General features: G+C 37.0%; 2 protein-coding genes across 2 annotated transcripts in view; one reads left to right on the top strand and one right to left on the bottom strand.

The window, feature by feature from the left end:
- Positions 1-366: 366 nt before the first annotated feature.
- LOC129370352 (rho-related GTP-binding protein Rho6-like) overlaps positions 367-20,301 on the bottom strand; it is a 40,543-nt gene continuing 20,608 nt past the window's right edge. The window contains exons 2-6 of the mRNA XM_055046296.1: positions 10,962-11,107; positions 10,446-10,533; positions 5,815-5,924; positions 5,581-5,715; positions 367-5,218 (exon numbers count right to left, since the gene is read on the bottom strand). Coding sequence (XP_054902271.1) covers positions 4,973-5,218; positions 5,581-5,715; positions 5,815-5,924; positions 10,446-10,533; positions 10,962-11,107 — 725 coding nt within the window. The 3' untranslated portion in view covers positions 367-4,972. The remainder of the gene's footprint in view (positions 5,219-5,580; positions 5,716-5,814; positions 5,925-10,445; positions 10,534-10,961; positions 11,108-20,301) is intronic.
- On the top strand, positions 15,179-20,208 carry prim1 (DNA primase subunit 1). The gene is made up of 13 exons (XM_055046292.1): positions 15,179-15,561; positions 16,418-16,575; positions 16,668-16,774; positions 16,872-16,945; positions 17,035-17,171; positions 18,033-18,091; positions 18,178-18,289; positions 18,482-18,571; positions 19,110-19,242; positions 19,314-19,383; positions 19,460-19,572; positions 19,730-19,828; positions 19,910-20,208. The coding sequence occupies exons 1-13, from the start codon at positions 15,453-15,455 to the stop codon at positions 19,927-19,929; spliced, it is 1,281 nt and encodes a 426-aa protein (XP_054902267.1). The 5' UTR covers positions 15,179-15,452; the 3' UTR covers positions 19,930-20,208.

Here is a 20,301-nt window from a genome sequence, read left to right as displayed (position 1 = left end):
GTTTTCTTCCAGGAATGCTTTGCCTTTTACTCTATCCATCTTCCTTTGGCCTTGATTAGAAAATGAAGATATATTATCAGTCGTCCTGAAGTCAACACAGACAATGTGCCACCAAGCTATCAGCTGCTCACGTCATAAGAACCTTGAGTTCAAATAAATCCCCCAAATAGCTTTTTGCTCTACTTTGATAGTTTCTGATAAGCTTGAACTTCGAACTTACAGAAGAGTTAATGTCTCAACTCCTCATACATCAAAAAGTGTTGGACATATGTAGAATTTTTTTTTTGTCTTTTTGATATATTTTTAATTGAAATTGGTGTGTTTAACTCAGGACATAAACATTCTAACATAAAAATTGACATCATAATATGTCCATCAAATGTTTATTTTTTATTGATTTATCACAGAAGTAACACTTGCAAACAAAATTCAGGAATATTTACTTAAATGGAGCTTTTAAAGACGGTATAATAATAACAAATACAGGATCTTTGCAATAACTTAAGCCATGAGAGGCGACTTCATACAAGCATGTTGTTTTGCTTCAATAACATTCCTCTGTGGGAGTAAACAGCTCTATGAACATGATTATGTAGAAAACAAATCTGGAAAAAAAAAAGAGCAAGAGAAGCCATGAAACAGTGTAATTAGAATGAACTTTTCTTGATGTTGGGTTTCTCCAGACATCCCAACATCCCGGTGGTTGTTGGGATATTGGCATGTATGGGATGCATTCCCAGTCAGTGGATAAAAAAAGCACTGCAGCACAGCTTGAAGGTTCACATTTAAAAACATGGTATTGCTCCCCGTCTACAGCAGATGACTGCGGCCGTTCACTGCAAAAACACAACCTTTTGGCAAGTATTTCTGAACTAATTTATATTGCAAATATCTTAGTACACTTGAAATAAAACAAAACTCCTTCGTAACTTTTCAGCAAGACATAAGAGCTTGTTCAAAAACGCCTTAATATTGATGAAAAAGTTCCAGTTTCATTCCCAGATCATTTCACTTGTAACAAAACAGTTTTCCCATGTCATAAGTATTTTGTATTTATTTAAAAATAAAAAACAGAGCATGCATAAACAAGAACAAAATAATTTCTTTACTGCTACTTTTCTATTTGAAAAGGAGTAGCAAAACTTATTTAATCCCCTTATCTCAGTTTAATAAAATATTTTACCTACTGACTGAACAGACAAAATGGTTACAAACGGACTGTCAAGAGACAAGAAAATGTACAGATAATACTAATAGTAGCAATGTTAATTGTAAATAACAACCTGACATACAGCTAAAGTTCTCTGTATAACGTGAGTAACATAGGCTGCGTTCACACTGCAGCATGCAGTGACCCAATTCCGATTTTTTGTCAAATCGCATTTTTATAGACCGTGATGGTTGTTGTTTTTCTTCCCGCTTGCGCATATCAAGACGCAGAACAGTGACGTGTGTCGAGTATCAGTGACGTTCAGGTGGGATGAGTGTGACCCAGATGTTAGGCCACATTAGAATCTGATACACATTGGATCCCCATCTCTCATTACGTAAAAAAAATAATAATTTGGAATTGGGTCGCTTCAGGCTGCAGTGTGAATGCAGCCACAGCTTTGTATTTCTTTTTAAACTGGTTGATGCTTGGACATTGGACAAGTAAAATGATCTGCCAATGAAACTAGTTCTTATTCATCAAAATTAAGGAATTATTGATTCAAAACAAGGTCCTATATCCCGATGAAAAGTTCCTTGTAAGTTAGTTTTGTCTTATTTCAAGATATTTACACTAGAAACTGGACTTGGTAGGATTTTGTGTTTTCGCAGCGATCCAACCAGAAACATGTTGAAGACACAGCTTCTCACTGATGTGACCCGCCGTCACCTTCGCTGAGACTCTAATGCTACAAAGAAAAGGTGAGGCCTGCTTCTCTCGGAGACGTCACTCCTCCTCTCCGTCGGAGATATAGGCATGGCCCTTGCTCACACTGTTGCTAGGCAATGCATTAAATTCTGCCGCTGTGCACGTTGCTGCGCGTCCCGGTGCGGGCCTACAAATCATCAGGCCCTCCATTAGCCAAGCTGTCAACAGCATAATGCCAGGAGACTCCAGTGCACAACAATAAGCAACACATCCAGCAAAAACAAACAAACAAAAAAATAAAAATAATAAATCTTCTGCTTTCCGTAATGACTGGAGAAAAAAGAAAACACAGACAGGACCAGCCTGTTCAAGGGATTCAACTCCTGTTTTGTTCTCGTGGGATTTACTCTTGAGTGCAAATTGGTCCTGTTAGCTTAAATATACAGAGTTTACGTAAGTTTGTGTTGAATAAAGCCTTAATTGGGTATTGAGGTGACAAAGTTTTTGCATAACAGAGCTAAATTTAGTGTAAGTATCAGAAAATCTTTTGTTTCGGAAAGGAGCATTTTATTTTCACAGAAGCATGCAGCACAAACCCCAAAACCTAAATGACAATGGCAGAGAAAAAAAGTGATAGCCCATGATTTTTGAAGTGGGATTCTGTAGAAGGTTATGAATAATTTATATTTCTCCTGCAGTACATAGTTCTCTCACCATCCACCGTTGCTCCTGGAGACTATAGAAAACAGCTAATCAGAGTAGCACTCCCATCTTTTATTATCTTAAAAATATCACAGTAACAAAAATGTCATTGTAGTTTATGCAATGCTATTTTATTAATCTTTGAATTATTGTGATATTTGCTTCTTCACAAAGGCTATGTTTATTTAAACAGGTATATACTATTATATTATTTTTTTATGCACTGTATTACTCACTGTATTACTTTTTTATCATTTTTTTCTGAGTTGAAAAATTGTTTCACAGGGGAGCTAATTGATGGCACGCCGACTCCATTCTCTTTTTCCATTGTAAACTAACATAGCTCATCTATAAATAACCAACAATGCAAACTTGACAGCAACTCAAAAGTTTATAAAATGATATCTGCACAAACCAATGAAACATTTTTTAGAGGAGAGTTTTTAGGACTATGGAAGTCTGTGTTGTGGACTAGCAGTTAGCGTTTGCATTTGTCACCAACTAATCTAAATTCATACAAATTAAGATGCTGTGAGAGTCATCAGATGTAAAGAGGAAAATATTGTAATGTCCAATGTTTTTATCCAGGTTCATAACAAGTCCATAATAACAACACTCTGGTGTTAAAGTTCTTACAATGGGAAGAAGACTGTTTCCATATCTTCAGTTCATTCTGGCTATGAATGAGAGCAAGATTTTCAGCAAATACCAGTAAGGCTGACAACTGTCATGGCTCATGTTGAATTTTCAAGTGTTAGCAGGGTTTCAGAAATCACAAATCATGACCTTTTAAAGGAACTCTGCTTCAAAAACTCTGAACTTTCCCTTCGAGAACAAGAAGATCATGGATGAGGATGGCACAATATTGTTGTGTTTACTTTCAGCTCTTTGCTACAAGATCCTACATTCTGTGGAGAATGAAAGGCATAAAACATGCAGAAAATGGTATATCAGGTTTAGTTTTATTTTGGGGTGCTAACTGATTATTCACTGGTGTGATATCTTCTGGCCAGGTTTCAGGACAGTAGGCTGTAATGAGTAGATATTTGTAGAACCAAGCTGAACAGTTGTTCCCCTTATTGTCCATGAGAAAGAGTATTTCTGAAACATAGATAATTCATAGACCTATTTTGGAGCACAAAAAAATCCTCTTTTCTTGGTCTCTTGTATAAAAAAAAGACTAAGAAAAAAATAAACAAAATGAAAATTGAACCCATTAAACCATAGGTGTCAAACTCTGGCCCGCGGGCCAAATTTGGCCCGCAGTGTAATTATATTTGGCCCGCGAGCCAATTTCAAATTAATATTAGACATTTACATCAGAAAGGAGGCATTACATTTTTATTTAAATTTTATTTAATATTTTATTTCATATATTAAATATATTTTATTTAATATAATATGTTTTATTATTATTAGCAACTCAATTTTGCACACTTGCACTTTTAAGTTAGATAAGCTTTGCTTCTTCAATATTTATTGTTATATTAGAACTTGTTTGGGTCCATATTAAAAGATTCATTTGTTCAACATTGGCCCGCGACTTTGTTCAATTGAAAGTTTTGGCCCACTGTGTATTTGAGTTTGACACCCCTGCATTAAACAGTCTGGAAATGTCAGTCCTCCATTAACACCACTAAAATAAATACCTATGGTTGCCGAAGTCGTGTGGTGATGGTGCATGGCAGAGAACCTCCTGAAGACAGGTGGAAAGTATTTAACAAAATGCATCCACCCTTTTCGACCTTGCGTCTCATGTTAGTGCTGAGTCACATTGCACTTCTTCACGGACTCAATTTGTCCTCCCACTGCCTTCTGCAAATGAGCACACCACTTGCCAAATCCCTCCCTTTTTGTCATCTTTTTTGTTCTGCTGTCAACTTTAATTTCAAAGTATATATTACTGCAAGGGCTTCTGGCGGGAGAATAATTTTTTAAGATCTCCTCATCTAGGTTTCTGCAGATGCAGCTTCATTCTCAGATTTTACGTTCTCATCACTCAGCCCATGCTGTGACCTTTAAAAGACATCCAGACAGAGAGATGGATGGGATTCGGCTCTGCTATCAGAGCTTTAAATGGATTTCATCACTTTAATGGAGAGGATACAACGCTTCCTTCATGGACGAGCTAAGATACAGAGCATTGTTATGCTGACTCACAACCACCTTTATGAGGGGCTGTAACATGTTATACTCCATTTGTACAGGATCATGAAACTCCACTTCAAATAGGTTCTCTCTGTGGAAACTGTGGCAGCCAGGAGTTAGAGGAGGATGATGCAAAAGAGTAAAAAGTTTTGTGAAAATCTCGATGATTGCTCTCTTTCCCTTGCAGACCTTGAATCCCACCTGAACCAGGTAGAATACTGTTCTCTTGTCCTCTCTTTCCATACTCCGACCTCCTTACTGTGTTCACATGATGGAGCAACTTTTGGACTTGTCCTTACTAAAGGTGGAGGAGAGGAGATCCGTCTTGTTGGGAAGGTGCAGCAGTCTTTTGGAGAGGCGGCGGACCGGGCTGGGTTTGTTGGGAGGCTGCAGTTTATTCATGCAGGCAAGAGCTGCGGTACGAAAAACACTGTGGATGCTCTTTTCCGAAGTAAAAGCCGAGCACTCCAGATAAGCTTCAGCTCCGAGCTGCTTGGCCAAAGATGAACCCTAAAATGAAGAGGAGCGTTTTCTAAAAAAGTGTTTTGGTCAATGAAAACATCAACAAATGTCTTTAAATTGGAAAGTATCATGAATTTAAGTGCAGATTTTAAGTTTAATTAATTATATGAGTGACATTGCTTGCTTCACATTTCTCCTTGCGAAAGAAATGGAAGCATATTACAAAAAATAATATTTGTGCTATAGAGTAACCTAAAAAAGACATAATACAATTTCTTTTGTCACTTTTATTACTATCACAATAGTGTAACAAAATATTATATTCAAATTTTAAGTCCATATTGCCCACCTCTAATTGAGAAAGTCATATTAGTACATTAAGAAGGAAAAGGTAACCAATAAAAGCTCACCTGTTCATGGGAGACTGGAGCCTGTTTCTGATTGGATAGCTCCATGCGTGTGCACACATCCGTTCTCAGGTCTGTCTTGCAGCCTATGAGCAGGATTCGAGTGTTGGGACAGAAGTCCTGAATCTCTGCTTTCCACTGCAAATAAAACAAGCAGGTTTATTATTGTTATTAATTATCCTTACTGTAGATAGTAAAGCAAATATGCCACCGAGCAGGAACCTCAGCTGCTCATACCTTCTTCAGAGCACCATCTACTGTGTCCGGCCGGCTGATGTCAAAGCATAGCAACACTGCGTCTGAGTCGCTGTAGCAGAGGGGCCTGACGTTGTCGTAGTATGGAGAGCCTTAAGGGGAAGCAAGTAGTCAGATCAAACCTTTATATAGCTGAATAGGAGGTTTGACATGGTAACAATTAACATAAAATCATAAATATAATTTGGCTCAATGATATATGTGTGTCATATCAGTCGATATGAATAAATATTGATTAGAGTTTTTATTTTAAATATCTGAAATACTGCCAAACTTGTGGTGTGACATTTTCTGTTTTAACCACAGTTTTCACGCCATACTGGTTTTTTTTTTTTTATGTTTTGAGCAGTTATGAGGCACAATGGCAAAACCTGAAACTAGTGCAGTGCAAATTACTCAACAAGTTGTTGCTAAGTAACCAAAGAGTCAGTGAGTTAGTTGTTGCCACCAACCTTGCAACCTTGGTCGAGTGGCTAAAGTCTTTTCTCTGCCTACATTCCCCAGAATGGTTCTGGATTGGAGTTCAGTAAAATTTTCTAAAATTTTATCAGATGTATTATCTGCTGATTTTGATCACGTGTCAATCACATTATATACTGTTATTGATTTATTTTCCATCCCTAATTTATCACCACCACTTCCTTTGTATCTACACAAGAGAAAATCTAACACTACTAAAAGGAAAGCAAACTCACGAGAAAGAGCAAATCTCTGCACATATTCTTTGTCTGTTTAAAACCAGGGTTCAATAAATGATTTAAATTAATATATTAAATTTTAAATAAGCCACACAATACATTCCTCTTTGCAAACTGGAAGAAAACCTGCAAGCAGATGCTAAGGTTGCAAATCTAAACATACAGCTAGAGCTACATTAGAGTGGTTTAGACCAAAGACCATTTAAGTCCAAAACCAAAGTCCAATTGAAAATCTGCATTAAGACTTCAAAATCCGTCTTATCTGCCAGAGCTTGTGCTTTCTTGCAAAGAGTGAGCAAAACATTCCACTTCTAGATGTGCAAAACTTGTAGAGACGCAGCCTAGAGGCTTTGCTGCAAAATGTAGATGTACAAAATATAGATGCAGGTGCATCTATATTTTGTGGCATAAAAATGCCACAGATTTTACATATTGTTTGTTTCAGTGAAAATTTTAAATTTAAATTTCCCCCCAGTTTACAATTATCGGTGTTGATGTGTCATATAAAATATCAATTACATCCATTACTTATGAAGATTTAATATGACAGTATGTGAAAAAGATCTATGGCTATGCATATTTTTGCAAGGACCTGAACTTCACACCTAGAAATTAAATATTTAACAGCAGTGATGCATAACACCTCAAAATGTTTCCTCAGATAATTAACTGAAAACAAGACCAATCACTCAAAACTGTACATCAGATTAGTTGTGTTCGCTGGCCTTGGGATTCCCCCTCATGTATTGTGAAACGGAAGAATGAAGGAAACAAATTCTGCTTGCATTTCTATAAACAGAACAAGTTCCAGAGCTAAAAACAAATTGGCAGGATGTCCGCACTCTATTGTCTTCCCTCTGCCACCTAATCACTACCTACACAACCACAGCAAGCTTCAATTTCCTCGTCCTGTCCTCTGGGGCCAAATGTGCACAAGAAGCAAATATAAGAAATGTAATTAGGACGGGAATAGATGCTTCTGCTAGCAAGAGCAACCAACAATCAGGGCATCCTGGTGAAATGTAATATTTTACACCAAAGGTTTTATTTAGCCTGTCTTTATCGTTGACTTAACTTTGCAAAGTAGGATGCGTTACACAAGTTGCATCTGTCAATATACTTTTGTGTTCTGTTTATGGAAAGCAAAATCCATGTCCCATATAACCATCCGAGGTGATGTAAGACTTGAGAAAGAGGAGGCAGACAGATCTAAAGAGGACACAACTTGCTCCTCCCGCCTCCCACGTATTAGCACCTCCACTTCGCCTGAACACACAAATAATGCTCACTCACACAAAGACGCACAATGCTTTTAGCTGAGCAACAGAAGCCGATCTGTTCAAATTGTTTGGTTTACTGTGAAAGACAAAAAAAAGTGAATGGCGCGCCTTCACTCATCAGTGTGTCTTGGGAAATGATGCAAAAATGATACAAATACCAGCTGTACAAGAAAATGCTTGAGGTTCACATAAAAATTGTCCTATTTCTGAGTAAGAATTGTCTTTTAATATTGATATGGGGTTTCTACCTTGAAGGTGATCAATATAAAGCTCTGACCAACAAATAGATATTAGCCAATTTCAACTTCTCCTTAAATGACAAAATGGCCAGCATTTTATGGCGTATCAAGTCAGAGGACTCCAAAGCGGCTTGCTCTACTTTTAGTCGTTCATACACACATTCACACAGTGATGGTGGTAAGCTGAATGAAGTGTCTTACAGAAGAAACAACAACGAAGATGGACGGAGCAAGTTTTCAGCTGGCAACCGACCGGTTACAGGACAAATTTCTATTCAAGAGTTTAAGCATCTAAAATGAGAGAGTAAATTTGCTTTTGAGCTAAAAGAAACATTTATTAATTCAATTGTAAAATAGTGAAATATTCAATATTTAGAAAAGACTTTACCTAAAGCAGTATGGCATATATGTAAAGATGTCGTGGATATTTATGCCCAGTGCAGTGAAGGTGTGTTTATATTTATTTTTTTCAAATGGAAATCAGTCTTATGCAACACTTCCTCCAGTAGGGGTGACTGTCAAGAAAGTTTTTCCGTTGTGGGAGACAAATGTACAAACCCAAATTATCTCAGTGATACTTTGGGTTACATAAGCATGGAGGTCAAGCACATATTTTCTCTCAGTATCCCTCGCTTGTGCCTTCTGTTCACAATAACAACACACACACACAAGAACCATGATTGGCTTCACTCTTGCAGACTTCCACCCCCCGTATGGACGAGGCATCCCTCCCTCTCCCCTGTGAAACAACCACTCTGAAGGCCAACTGGCACCACTCGACTTCCTCTGAACACCAAGCCTCAGGCTGCAGCCAGCACTGTTACAAAAGAGCTCCGCTGGTGCACTTGGTGGCTTTTCATATCGATTTAATTTACATAATGACTTCTGTGAGCTTAGATGACTCGGCGACTGCACGCAGTTTATCTTTTCACACGTTGAACCAGAAACCTAAAAGCTGTTCTGGCTGATTGTATTATCAATTAATCTGCAGGTCAGCTTCGCAATTAAACATTTTTTTAAAACTTTTTTAAAAATATTTTTACAATCCAAGAACACATGTAGACACTTAATATTTGCTGAGGGATTTTTTTTTCTTTAAATTAATCTCAGGCAAAAGAGATTGTTACCACATAGTTAAGTCTTTGTGTAAACAAAAGAAGTTGAAAAAAATTTTTTTTGACCAGAATAACAACTTTTTTCAATGTTGAAGTTAGAAAAATTTGAATTCAACAACTCAGAGGGAACAAAATAACTTCTTCTAAGTTGGTACACGACTGCTGTACTCACAATGGGACTAAGAACTTTAAAAATCTTATTTTATATGATGTAGAAATATACTAAATAGACTAATAAAGATTCAGATGTTTTTCCCTAAGGAGAGGAAAAACACATTCAAGGTTGACGAACAGAAGTAGTGATTTTGAATCCAAAATGACAGAATTGATTTAGTGATGTAAGTAACAAAACATCGGTTCCTAGTCTTTATCCGACTTCAATTAAACTCAAAAAGTGCTTTAAAGTGTGTGACATTGCACATTAAATCTATAGACACAAAATTGTATACGTTCCTTTGTTTTTTTATGCTTTTAATGAACAGGAAAAAATTATATTTTTCAGTATTCAACCTGCAGATGAGAGCTGATAAAGATTTAGTTTTGTTGTATTGTTTCATAAATGTTAAAAGAAATATCAAAATTGAGGCACAATACTGTAAAATGAAAACAACTGCCTGAAATCTTTTGCATTGACTGTTGTATCTCTACTTTACTTTTAAGCAACAAAAAAAAAAGAGATAAATAAACAGTTTGTTTCCTATAGTTTAATACGATTGTGTAGTTTTATATCCTTGACGATTTATTACTTCATTCGAGAAATTTAAGCTTTGAGTAATTTTTATAATGTTATGGCTTTTCTATCGGGAGTGATTAACCCAAAGATTTTATGTAAGCAGTGAAACAATTAGATGATTCGGATTACAAACATTACGGACTCTAAACTGTCTGCTTTTAGCTCTCAAGCAGACAAGATTCCTCAGAAGATTTCACACTGAATAAAAATCTGCTTAACTGCATTCAAACAGGACAGAGAAACAGGCAGAGAGATAGTGAAGCCTGTGTAAACAGCACAGATAGCACTGGAAGCAAACAAACAAAAAAAAATGAAACCTTGTTTTATTTACAGTCATAATCGTTACCCGGCTCCTGGCTGGCTAAGCTTACTGGGAGAGTAAACCTTGCAGATATAAACCCATCAATACGGCTCTGAGACTGAACTCACTGCTCAGCCCTGACCAGACTTGGGAGAATTTTAAACAAAGATGGAGATCACACAGGAGATCTCATCTGGTTTCAGGAAATTTAGCAAAGGAAAATAGCTTCAGAGCTTGTGAATCTCACCTGATGTGTCCCACAAACTGAGCTCAACACGCTGGTCTTCAAGCTCCAGACAAGCTGTGTAGTTCTCAAACACAGTGGGGACGTAAGTCTGGATGAGGAGGAATGAAGATCGGGATAAGGAAACATTCTCATTGCATATTCACACTACTGCAGGTTTCCATTTTAGATTAAATCTAAAGGAATTGGTGGATTTTCTAATAAACTAAGCCTTGCAGCTATATTCTTATATATCATAATTTCTTTCTTTTTCTTATTGACGAGGTTTATATGAAAATGTATATTCAAAAATTAAAGAATTTTGCTCTAACTAAACTACATTTCTCCTAGTACATGCTTGATCGCATACTAAAGTGGTCTAATCCAAGGATTAATCAGAAGGAATCAATAATGTTAGAATATTCAAATTGAATAGAAAAGCATATAATTGCTGCTATTTTTCTCTACCTCTAAAGACGTAAAAACAGAAAAGCATTTTAATATATCCCAGTGCTTTAGATGTGAGCAGCAGCGTCTTACCTCTGGATAGCAGTCCTTCACCAATACTTGCAGCATCGCTGTTTTACCGCATTGAACGTCTCCAACCAGGACCAGTTTACACCTCGCCACAAAAGGCTGCGGGAGTCTTCTCTCCTTCATTGTTATGACTGCAGCCCAGAATAAACCTGGAGGAGAAACGAGTGGGGACAGTCTGGTAAAGTGCGCAGTGTTTCTGAAGCTGAGCAGCAGCAGCAGCAGCAGCAGCAGTAGTTGAGTTTCAGTCAGTGAAGGAGCCGGAGACGCAGCGCGACTTTATGTGTTGTCGCGCCAGCCAATGAGAGCGGCGCAGTGCGTCGTGCACGAGGACCGCGCACGAGAAGATGCCCACCTTATATATATCACTATCAGCCGCAGGGAAATGCTCCAGCTCATTTTTGATGGCTACAGATACGTAGAATATTAACAACTTTTATTTCAAAAATATAAAAAAATAAAATAAAAAATCAAAGATGCCTCAATATAAACATCAATTTTACCGTCTAGTTATTGCATGTGACGACATCTATAATCTGAGTGTTTGTTGTTTTGATCTACAACAGGTGTCAAACCTAAGGTCCGGGGACCATATGCGCCCGCCATAACTTTTCACTAGGCCTTCTAGACCTATGGGATTCCATTGGTGGTAAAAGATATCTGCCGAAAAACAGAATCCCATAAATATAGACAAGGGGTCTGAAACAAAACCAAGAGCCATTTTGCTCTCAGTCTGACTAAATAAAACTCTTTTAGAGATGCAAAATGTGACATAACCTTTTGTGAGTTTGGTGTCTCTCATCATCCTCTAAACAAGATATTATGGAGTTAAGGTCAGGAAATGTGTCTGACCAATCAAACAGAGGGACATCCTGGTTACCGATTCAGTTTTTGGTGCCTTTAGCTCGGTGAACAGATGTCACGTCCTACTGGAAAATAAAATCAACATCTCCATAAAGTTTGTTTGCAGAAGGAAACATGAAGTGCTTTTTGGTCGATGGATGCGTTGACATGCATTTGGTAACCCAAATATTCACTGAGCTGAGGAAGCTTCAAACTGGACTTCAAGTGAGGTAGAGTCCACTTATCCTGCAGACTTGGACTTTCATTTTCAAATAAAATGCAAGGTTTATTTCCATCTAACAGAAGAGGAACAGTGCAGATATGTGTCTCCTCAGCCCAGGAAAGACACTTACAGCCCAACTGTAGTGTCTAGTTTGTAGTGGCTCTTGATGTCCAGCCTCACTCCTCACTGTTTGACAATTCTCTCTCAGCTGAGATTATTCTGTACTGGTGCACTTTTTCTTACCACACTTCTTCCTTCCACTTAACTTTCTATAAATGTTCTCTCTGAACAAACAGCTTTTTTAGCAGTGACATTGTCAGGCTTATTCTCCTTGTGGAGAGTGTCAGTGACTATCTTCTGTTAAGTAGTGATCTTGTAAACAATGCATTTTTGGCTGTCATTATCTTTAGTCTGTAGTCATCTTAAATATTTCACTTAATTATGTCATTTCCTGAATTAAAGTTGTTTTTTTTTAGTTCTTCTTTTAACTTGTCACTGATGCTGTCGATTGCAAATTTTCTCAGACAACAAGATAGCACAGGATAAGTGGGAGAAAGCAGAGGAAAGCAGGTGGTGTTAATTCAGCGTTTTGCATTCATCCACCCACTTTGCCGTGCTGAGTCGACAATTCTGCCCGAAATCAGGCAAAACCCAAATATTATTAAAACGTGTGTCTGAGAAGAGGAAAACAGACAGAAAATCCTTCACATCTAACGGATCTCAAAGTGAATTAATTAACATATTTCAAGTCAGACTAGCCTGAGAGCTCTTGCATTATGTAAATCAGGACATGATGAAAGAAAATACACAAGTGCAATCATGAAGTGGAAATATCCTGCTAATCGCTCCTGTCCTCTTAGCTGCGGCCTTCCACCACTGAAACAAAGCGGGAACACACCACACAGCGTCTGCTTTTACATGTTAACAGGTGAAAGATGGCAGCAAAACCACCACTGTCCGTTGGGTATAACTAATTACATTTACCTGAGTAACTTCTTTGACAAAATGCACTTTTAGGATTATTTTACCATGCTGTACTTTTTACCTTTACGAAAGTAATTTTATGACTTGAGTAAATCTTCTACATTCTCTGCCCACTGAATGAAAAACACAAAAATAGACATACAGACAAGGTAGTTTTTGTTCAAGTTTCATAAGTTTTATATTGAAACGAACTAATTTGGGAAAAATTTATCTTTTCTGATTTTCTTTTTTTGTTTTTTGTTGTTGTTACTTATATGACTTTTTGACAAAATTTCCACTTAACTTTATGTTTTGGTCCTTCTGATGGTGTAATTTTAAATATTTTAAGATTGATTGTTTGATCATTTACTCAGAACTTGAGAAGTCTTATTACCAATAACAATTTTTAGTATTACTTCAGTAAGTTCATGGACGACTCCTTTTACTTTTTCTTGCAAATATGTGGAAATATTGCTAAGTAGAACCTTTCTCTTACTAATTCATATTTTTATCATTTAAGACAAGTGAACAAATTATAAGATCACTTGGGAAAATACAACATTTTGTTGTGCAGAAACAACTGGCACCGATACATTTTCCCTTAATCACTCTCACTTTGTAATTACATGCACTCAAGTTTTCACTGAATGTCAAAATACCATCTGTTTCACGGTAACCACCAGTAATGCTGTGCTACTCAATTTGTTTTTTATTTTCATTTGCAAAAGTCAAGGGCAAAAAGAGGATAAAACAGAATAAATAAAATCACAGAGGTTCATATTTAATGTGCAACGGCACAAGGAAAAGGTGTGGCTGTTAAATATTACTACAATAACCAGAGAGAGCTCTCACCACTGCAAAGCTCTCAGCCTTCGCACTGAAGAGCATCGCTTTGGTTAAGAAAATACAAACAGTGGAGAAGACATAACAATGTGAAGGTATGAGCTCTCAGGGGGAAGATGGAGGAAGGGTGATGTCTTGTTCTGTCATAATAAAGAAAATGAATGATTGTCTCAAATTTAAACTGCAAACACCTTCAACAGATCCTTGGATTTCTGCAGAGCTGTGTTTCTGCAGCTTCATGTTCTTTTGAACGAGATGAAAAACACACATGTATGCAGCAGATTGGTGCATTAGGTCCAGCAGGACAGAAACACGTTAACATCCAATGTGGTTCAGTGTAGCAACATTAAAATATTGCTGTAAAGCTTCACTGCCATCTGAAGGTGTAGAGCACAAAGTGCAGAAAAGAAGAGAAATAATCTGATGTTGACAACCCACATCTCTACCAACCAACGCATTTTCCTTTCCAAATGTGGCAAATAAGCAAGCTTTACAACAGTAGATGTATTTCCAAGAAGCATTTTTATAAAGAAAGATTCAACAGAAAACAAATTTATATATTTATTATTTTTTTTATTACTTTTGTTCCATCAGAAATTATTATTTTACTGGATTAACACATGATTTTGAAGTTCTTTAAGAATTTTGAAACTGAGTTCAAGTCTTTAAACTGAGCTGGAGAGTGTGACAAGAAATCTTTATCGTACAATGTGTTTCCTGACTGAGGCAGTAATTTATTTCCACAAGGAATAGATAGTAAATGTTTAGCAAAGAAGACATTTGTACAGATAGAAAAAAAAATTAGCCAGTTTTCAAGGAGACCTAATTAAATGCATGTTTAGAATAAATGTAGAAGAACAAACTGGTTGGATTGAAAATACGGTTGGATATGATACAGTCTGGATTACAAATGTCTGCAGCCTAATTAAGCTATTTACAGCTATGATAATTTAAGACTTCAAGTGTGTTAAATGAATGGTACCATATTATTAAAAGTAGCTCATTTTGAGAGATTGTTTTGACCATTGTCCTATACCCTCCTATTCTGATAGGCTCAGAAGAAGGATTGATGTCTATCTTCAGGGTCAGGAAGGAAACCTGAAGTTTACAGCCTGCACTTTTAAATGTGATATTCTCTTTCTGTGCGTCACGGCCGCCTTTTGTTGAGGTCTGCACCATTTATACACTGTTGCTCGCCATGGCCACACGAAACATGGTCTTGTCAGTGCACCGCCAAGCAGCCGGCGGCTGTGCTAAGATGGCAAATGGAGCGCACCCGGTAGCTGTTGGCCGAGTTGAAAAGTCTACGTCATGACGTCACCAGCAGCTATTTCTGGTTTGTAACCAAGGTTTTAGCTCCCCAAGATTTATAAGATGTCTCAACATTTCTGTTCATTTTAAAGTTTATATAAATTATAAATATGAACATAGCTATATTATATATTTGGAGAAAGAGCTTATAAATGAGCACATTTCCTTGTTCCGCTGACGTCTTTGCCCTGACCTGACGTTATTGGTCGACTCTGTTGTTTCAGACCTTTCCCGCGCTGCTCTCATTCAGCTGAACTACCGCCAGTCAGAGTTAAGAGGGTTATATTTAAAATAAACTCCAAACTTCTGAGAAAATGCCGTCCTCAGACTACGACCCGGCGTGTTTGCCGGACTTATTGCCGCTCTACTATCGCCGCCTGTTCCCCTTCGCTCAGTATTACCGCTGGCTGAACTACGGGGGAGGTAAGTGTCCTCCAACAGGCCGGGGAAGAGAGCAGAAACCCGGGTTAGGAAGCTGGAGGGACCCGAGTGACGTGTGGATGATATATCTGGATGTAATTTCTGCAGGAAATGTGTTCCTCTGTTCCCTGTTGAAGTGCTCAATACGATAATCCACATTTGAAAAAATCTGGTAGATTTTAAGCTTTAAATTTTCGATCTTATAACATTTTGTAACAAATTACTTGTGATTTTGCTTGACCTTGGCATAAAAACTTAAAACTTATATTCATAAATAACATTGTTACTTTTTTAACATAAAGCCTATTTGGCTCAAGAGTTTTAAATATTATTTGGGGGTTTTAAGACTCATTTAGGTTGTTTAATAATTTTAAAAAATTAGCAAAGGCACTTCTTTTTAGGGACTTTTCTTGCCTTGCTCAATTTTTTCTTCATCAAAACTAAAGGAGTGTCCATCCTGTAGATGAGCAAAAAGTACACAGAGAAGAGATCTTTGTAGATTACAAGAGAAACAGGGATAAGCCAAATATTTAAATATATTTAGGGACAGAGAATGTTTTTCATCTGAAATGCAAAATGTATGTATTTTTTGTATAGTTTTGCTTGCTCTTCCAGTAAATTATTTTTGCAGTCTGTATTCTCCAGTGTGATTCATCAATTAGTAAGTTAATTGACGACTATTTGAATAAACAATTAATAATAATTAATCTGATTAATTGTTTCAAGACCAGAGGAGATTCAAAGCAACTGCACAAAAGTGTTTTATTACTTGAGTCAATTTTACCGAGACCCCTGTTGAAATATGTTGTTTGTTTTGTTTGCCTCCTTTCCCTGACTCTTACGTTTTCTACATCCTCAGTGCAGAAGACATACTTCCAGAACCGGGAGTTCTCCTTCACGCTCAAAGACGACATCTACGTTCGCTACCAGTCGTTTAGCTCACAGAGCGAGCTGGAGAAGGAAATGCAGAAAATGAACCCGTACAAGATCGACATCGGAGCGGTGTACAGTCACAGGGTAAACTTTTCCAGTCTGATGCGTGCCTCTCTGGGTCATGTGTTTTTGCACACGTTTAAAAATAAATTAGCGTTCCTGTTTGTCGTCTGCAGCCTAATCAACACAACACGGTGAAGTCAGGCAGCTTCCAGGCTCTGGAGAAGGAGCTGGTGTTTGATATCGATATGACGGATTACGATGATGTTCGAAGCTGCTGCAGGTAAAAGAAATAATTTGACTATTTTTCTAAGGATCTCTGTTTATACATGTTCAAAAATATACTCTCTATCAATAACATCTTAAAAACTTGATTTCAGTGCTGCAGATATTTGCTCCAAGTGCTGGACACTGATGACCATCGCCATCCATATTTTGGACAGAGCTCTTCGCCGTACGCTGCTGATTTATTTCAAGAGTTTTTCTTTCATTGATTTTCTTCACAATCACTTGAGTGTATTTAGTTGTTTTTTCTTTCTGCAGAGGACTTTGGTTTCCACCACTTGCTGTGGGTGTATTCAGGCAGAAGAGGAGTTCATTGCTGGGTTTGTGACGAAGCTGCCCGGAAGCTCTCTGCAGCCGCACGGTCCGCTGTGGCAGAATATCTGAGCCTGATTAAGGTCAAACAGTTTCACTTCTCTTTTAATATAAACTTATTAGGAAAATCACATTGAATACATAAGAAACAATCTAAAATTGATAAAAGGCAGTATGAATAAGACATAAACAATAATAGGAATCTTTAGGTAAAGCTTAAGGATGTCAACACTTCGAATGTCCGCTTTGCAGGATTCATTTGAAAATTGGATTTTAAGATGTGAAAAAATAATAGATTGTGTAACAATATTTGTTTTTCAAGACTTTAGTGTCTGTGTAAAAGGATTTGGTTATCTATACGTCGTCTTTTCTAAAATTCATCTATCAATCCACCTGTATGCGTCTATCTACCCGTTTGTTGGTCGATCCGTTTGTGCATTTCTGTGTTTAAGCTTTAATCGATCCATCATTCTTTCCATCCATTTCAACCCATGCATCTATCATTAAATCTGTTCGCTTGTTGTTGCTTTCTGTGGTTTCTCCAGGTTCCATGTTCAAAAATATAATGCAGTTTTAGAGATATAATATTTTTTTTGTTTTTTTTTATCCATACATTTTGAACTGGTTAAAAAATGATGGATAACTTAGAATGCTTTTGTCTTAAAAGTTAAACAAATTGACATGAAAACTGTAAAAACCATCCATTTTTGCACAAGAAAATGTGTGTGCCATTTATCAGTAGTTTTTCAATTACGCATTTTTGTTTGAATTAGTTAAAAACACACTTTTGATGACTATAGCTTTTACAATTGGGTCCCATCCCTAGTTTGAAACATGACTTCAAGGATAATCATGACACTTTCTGAAATGATTACTGTTCTTATCCAATATCAAAACTTTAGCGACAAGAAGTACATTTTGACTTTTTAATTTCTGTTTCACAGGGTGGTGAAGAGACGGTGAAGAAAGTGGTGCTAACAGATCCAATTCATCCTTTCATCAGGTAAAGGGATTTGACATTTGTCTCTAAAGTGACTGTCTTGTTTTTATAATTATGTGTTTAACAATTTGCATTTGTACTTTTAACAGGAAGTCTCTAACTGTGGTTAAGAAGTACTTTCCACAATACGCACTACAGGATCAGAACATATTGGGATGCCAGGAGTCTGAAGAGAAAGTCCTGGCTCTCGTACCAGAAGATATCCTTTCCATTTTTAATATGCATATGGCTGCACATTAATTTTGCGTTTTCTCTACCATAGTGGAACGGGCTTTTTCAATTATTGATGATTTACCATAATGCCCATGGTAAATCGTTAAAAATTTATTCGTCAGGTATCTTAAAACTAGAAAGAAAGTAATAACAATTTGACCTTAACATAATTGGTTACATGTCAAAAAAGAATTACAGGAGATATTTAAGAAGGAGAAAAACTCAGAGAAACGCTGGCTTCATATTGAAGACCAAGCAGAAAAAAAACAGGTTGGTTGTTATGGTTGTCTTATACAAAGTCTTTTTCCAGAAAAGCTTGAAAATCTGTAAATTAGATTAATTTAAAACAATTATATATATCAGAACCTAAAATCGATATACTATTTATTAAGCAAATATCAGTCTTTTGAACCCTTCAAATCAACCTAACAGTGAAAAGATGACTGTCACAAAGGTTAGAACCTCTTGAATAGCACTATATGAGTTGGATCCATTCATGCATTGTCTTGCTAGTTAAAGTAGTCAGTAGTAAGATCCATAGACATTCGGGGGTCCAGTGGTGTCCATGTTTCCATGAATCAGAGGTATTTTGGCATTAAATTGGGGAATGAATTCCATTGACCAAGTTGTAAGGCTGTTATGCTAATCCCAGTATGAAGAAGGGCTTCAAAATTATGAAACATTTTATTATGTACTTTATAAAAAGTTTGAGCTGTTCTGGATTTACACTTTCTTCATAATAATTCTTTGTTTCTTTTATTTATTTTGTTTGTAAATTGGTTTTTACTGATCATTGTTCCTCCTCCAGAAAACTGCCAAAAAGCGGCAGTACTTTGAAAAGGAGATCATGCTGCAGTACTGCTACCCTCGACTGGATGTCAACGTCAGCAAAGGCGTGAACCATTTACTGAAAAGCCCTTTCAGTGTTCATCCCAAAACAGGTGAGCATGAACCCTCACTAACTGTTTTCACCAGGAAATGTTTTTCTAATTTCACCTCTTCGCTTGTCCAGGGCGCATCTCTGTTCCCATAGATCTTAAAGACCTGGATAAGTTTGATCCTTTTGCTGTCCCCACAATCAGGTGAGTAATGAAATTGTTTTGATGTGCTATTTAGTGTGCCGTACGTGTGACTTTTATTGATAGATTTATTTTTCAGTCTGATCTGTGAGGAGCTGGATCGACCCAAGGCAGATGAGGACGAAGCAAAGTCAGAGGACACGAATGGGAAGGAAAACGGACAAGACTCAACAGAGAAGAGGAAAATCAGAGGTGACAAAGGGGGGGTGAAATAAATCAGAGATAAATTTAGTATGAAATTGTCACAAAATGTGTCCTCTTTGCAGTATTGAACTGACCTAGCTGCTCAGATCTTCTGCCTGGTTTGATACTGTAATTGAAGTACATTTTGTCTATTTTCTCCTTACAGATTACAAGCGAACCAGTTTGGCAAAGTATGTGACGTACTTTGATCAGTTTCTGACTGAAATGGCTAATTCACGAAAAGGACAGCTTCGCAGTCAGAGTGGTGAGTTTAACAAAGGTGAAGCACATTTTTAAGAACTTTATGCTTGATTTGTTTTTATGTTTTCTTCTTTTCTTCCTTCAGATCTTCAGTTAGAATTTTGAGCAGTATCGTCAATCTGAAATCACACCTCCTGCCCTACTACTCAATGTAACTGAGGAGCTATGTTTATGGTTGAGTTTGTGGAGATAAAGTATTTTTGGACAATACCATCTGATCACACCAGTTTTGATGCTCTTTTATTCAGTCATGTTACATTTGTGTTTTAATCCGCCAAATAAAGCTGACTTTATTGCAGAAAATTCTTGTCAAATGGGAGCAAATTGCTGCTATGCAGTGAAATTAAATTCATATGTTGTTGTAAACCTTGTTTGAGATTTTTTTTCCTCTTATTTTGATTGTTGCACTCACCTTTTGTGTAATATTTCCAGCATTAATATATTTGAACTATAAATGTGCTCAAAAGATCAAAACAT

Source organism: Poeciliopsis prolifica, unplaced genomic scaffold (genome assembly GCF_027474105.1).
Source record: "Poeciliopsis prolifica strain line A6 unplaced genomic scaffold, Auburn_PproV2 SCAFFOLD023, whole genome shotgun sequence".
NCBI classification, from domain to species: Eukaryota; Metazoa; Chordata; class Actinopteri; order Cyprinodontiformes; family Poeciliidae; genus Poeciliopsis; species Poeciliopsis prolifica.
This window is presented reverse-complemented; position numbering and strand designations above follow the sequence as displayed.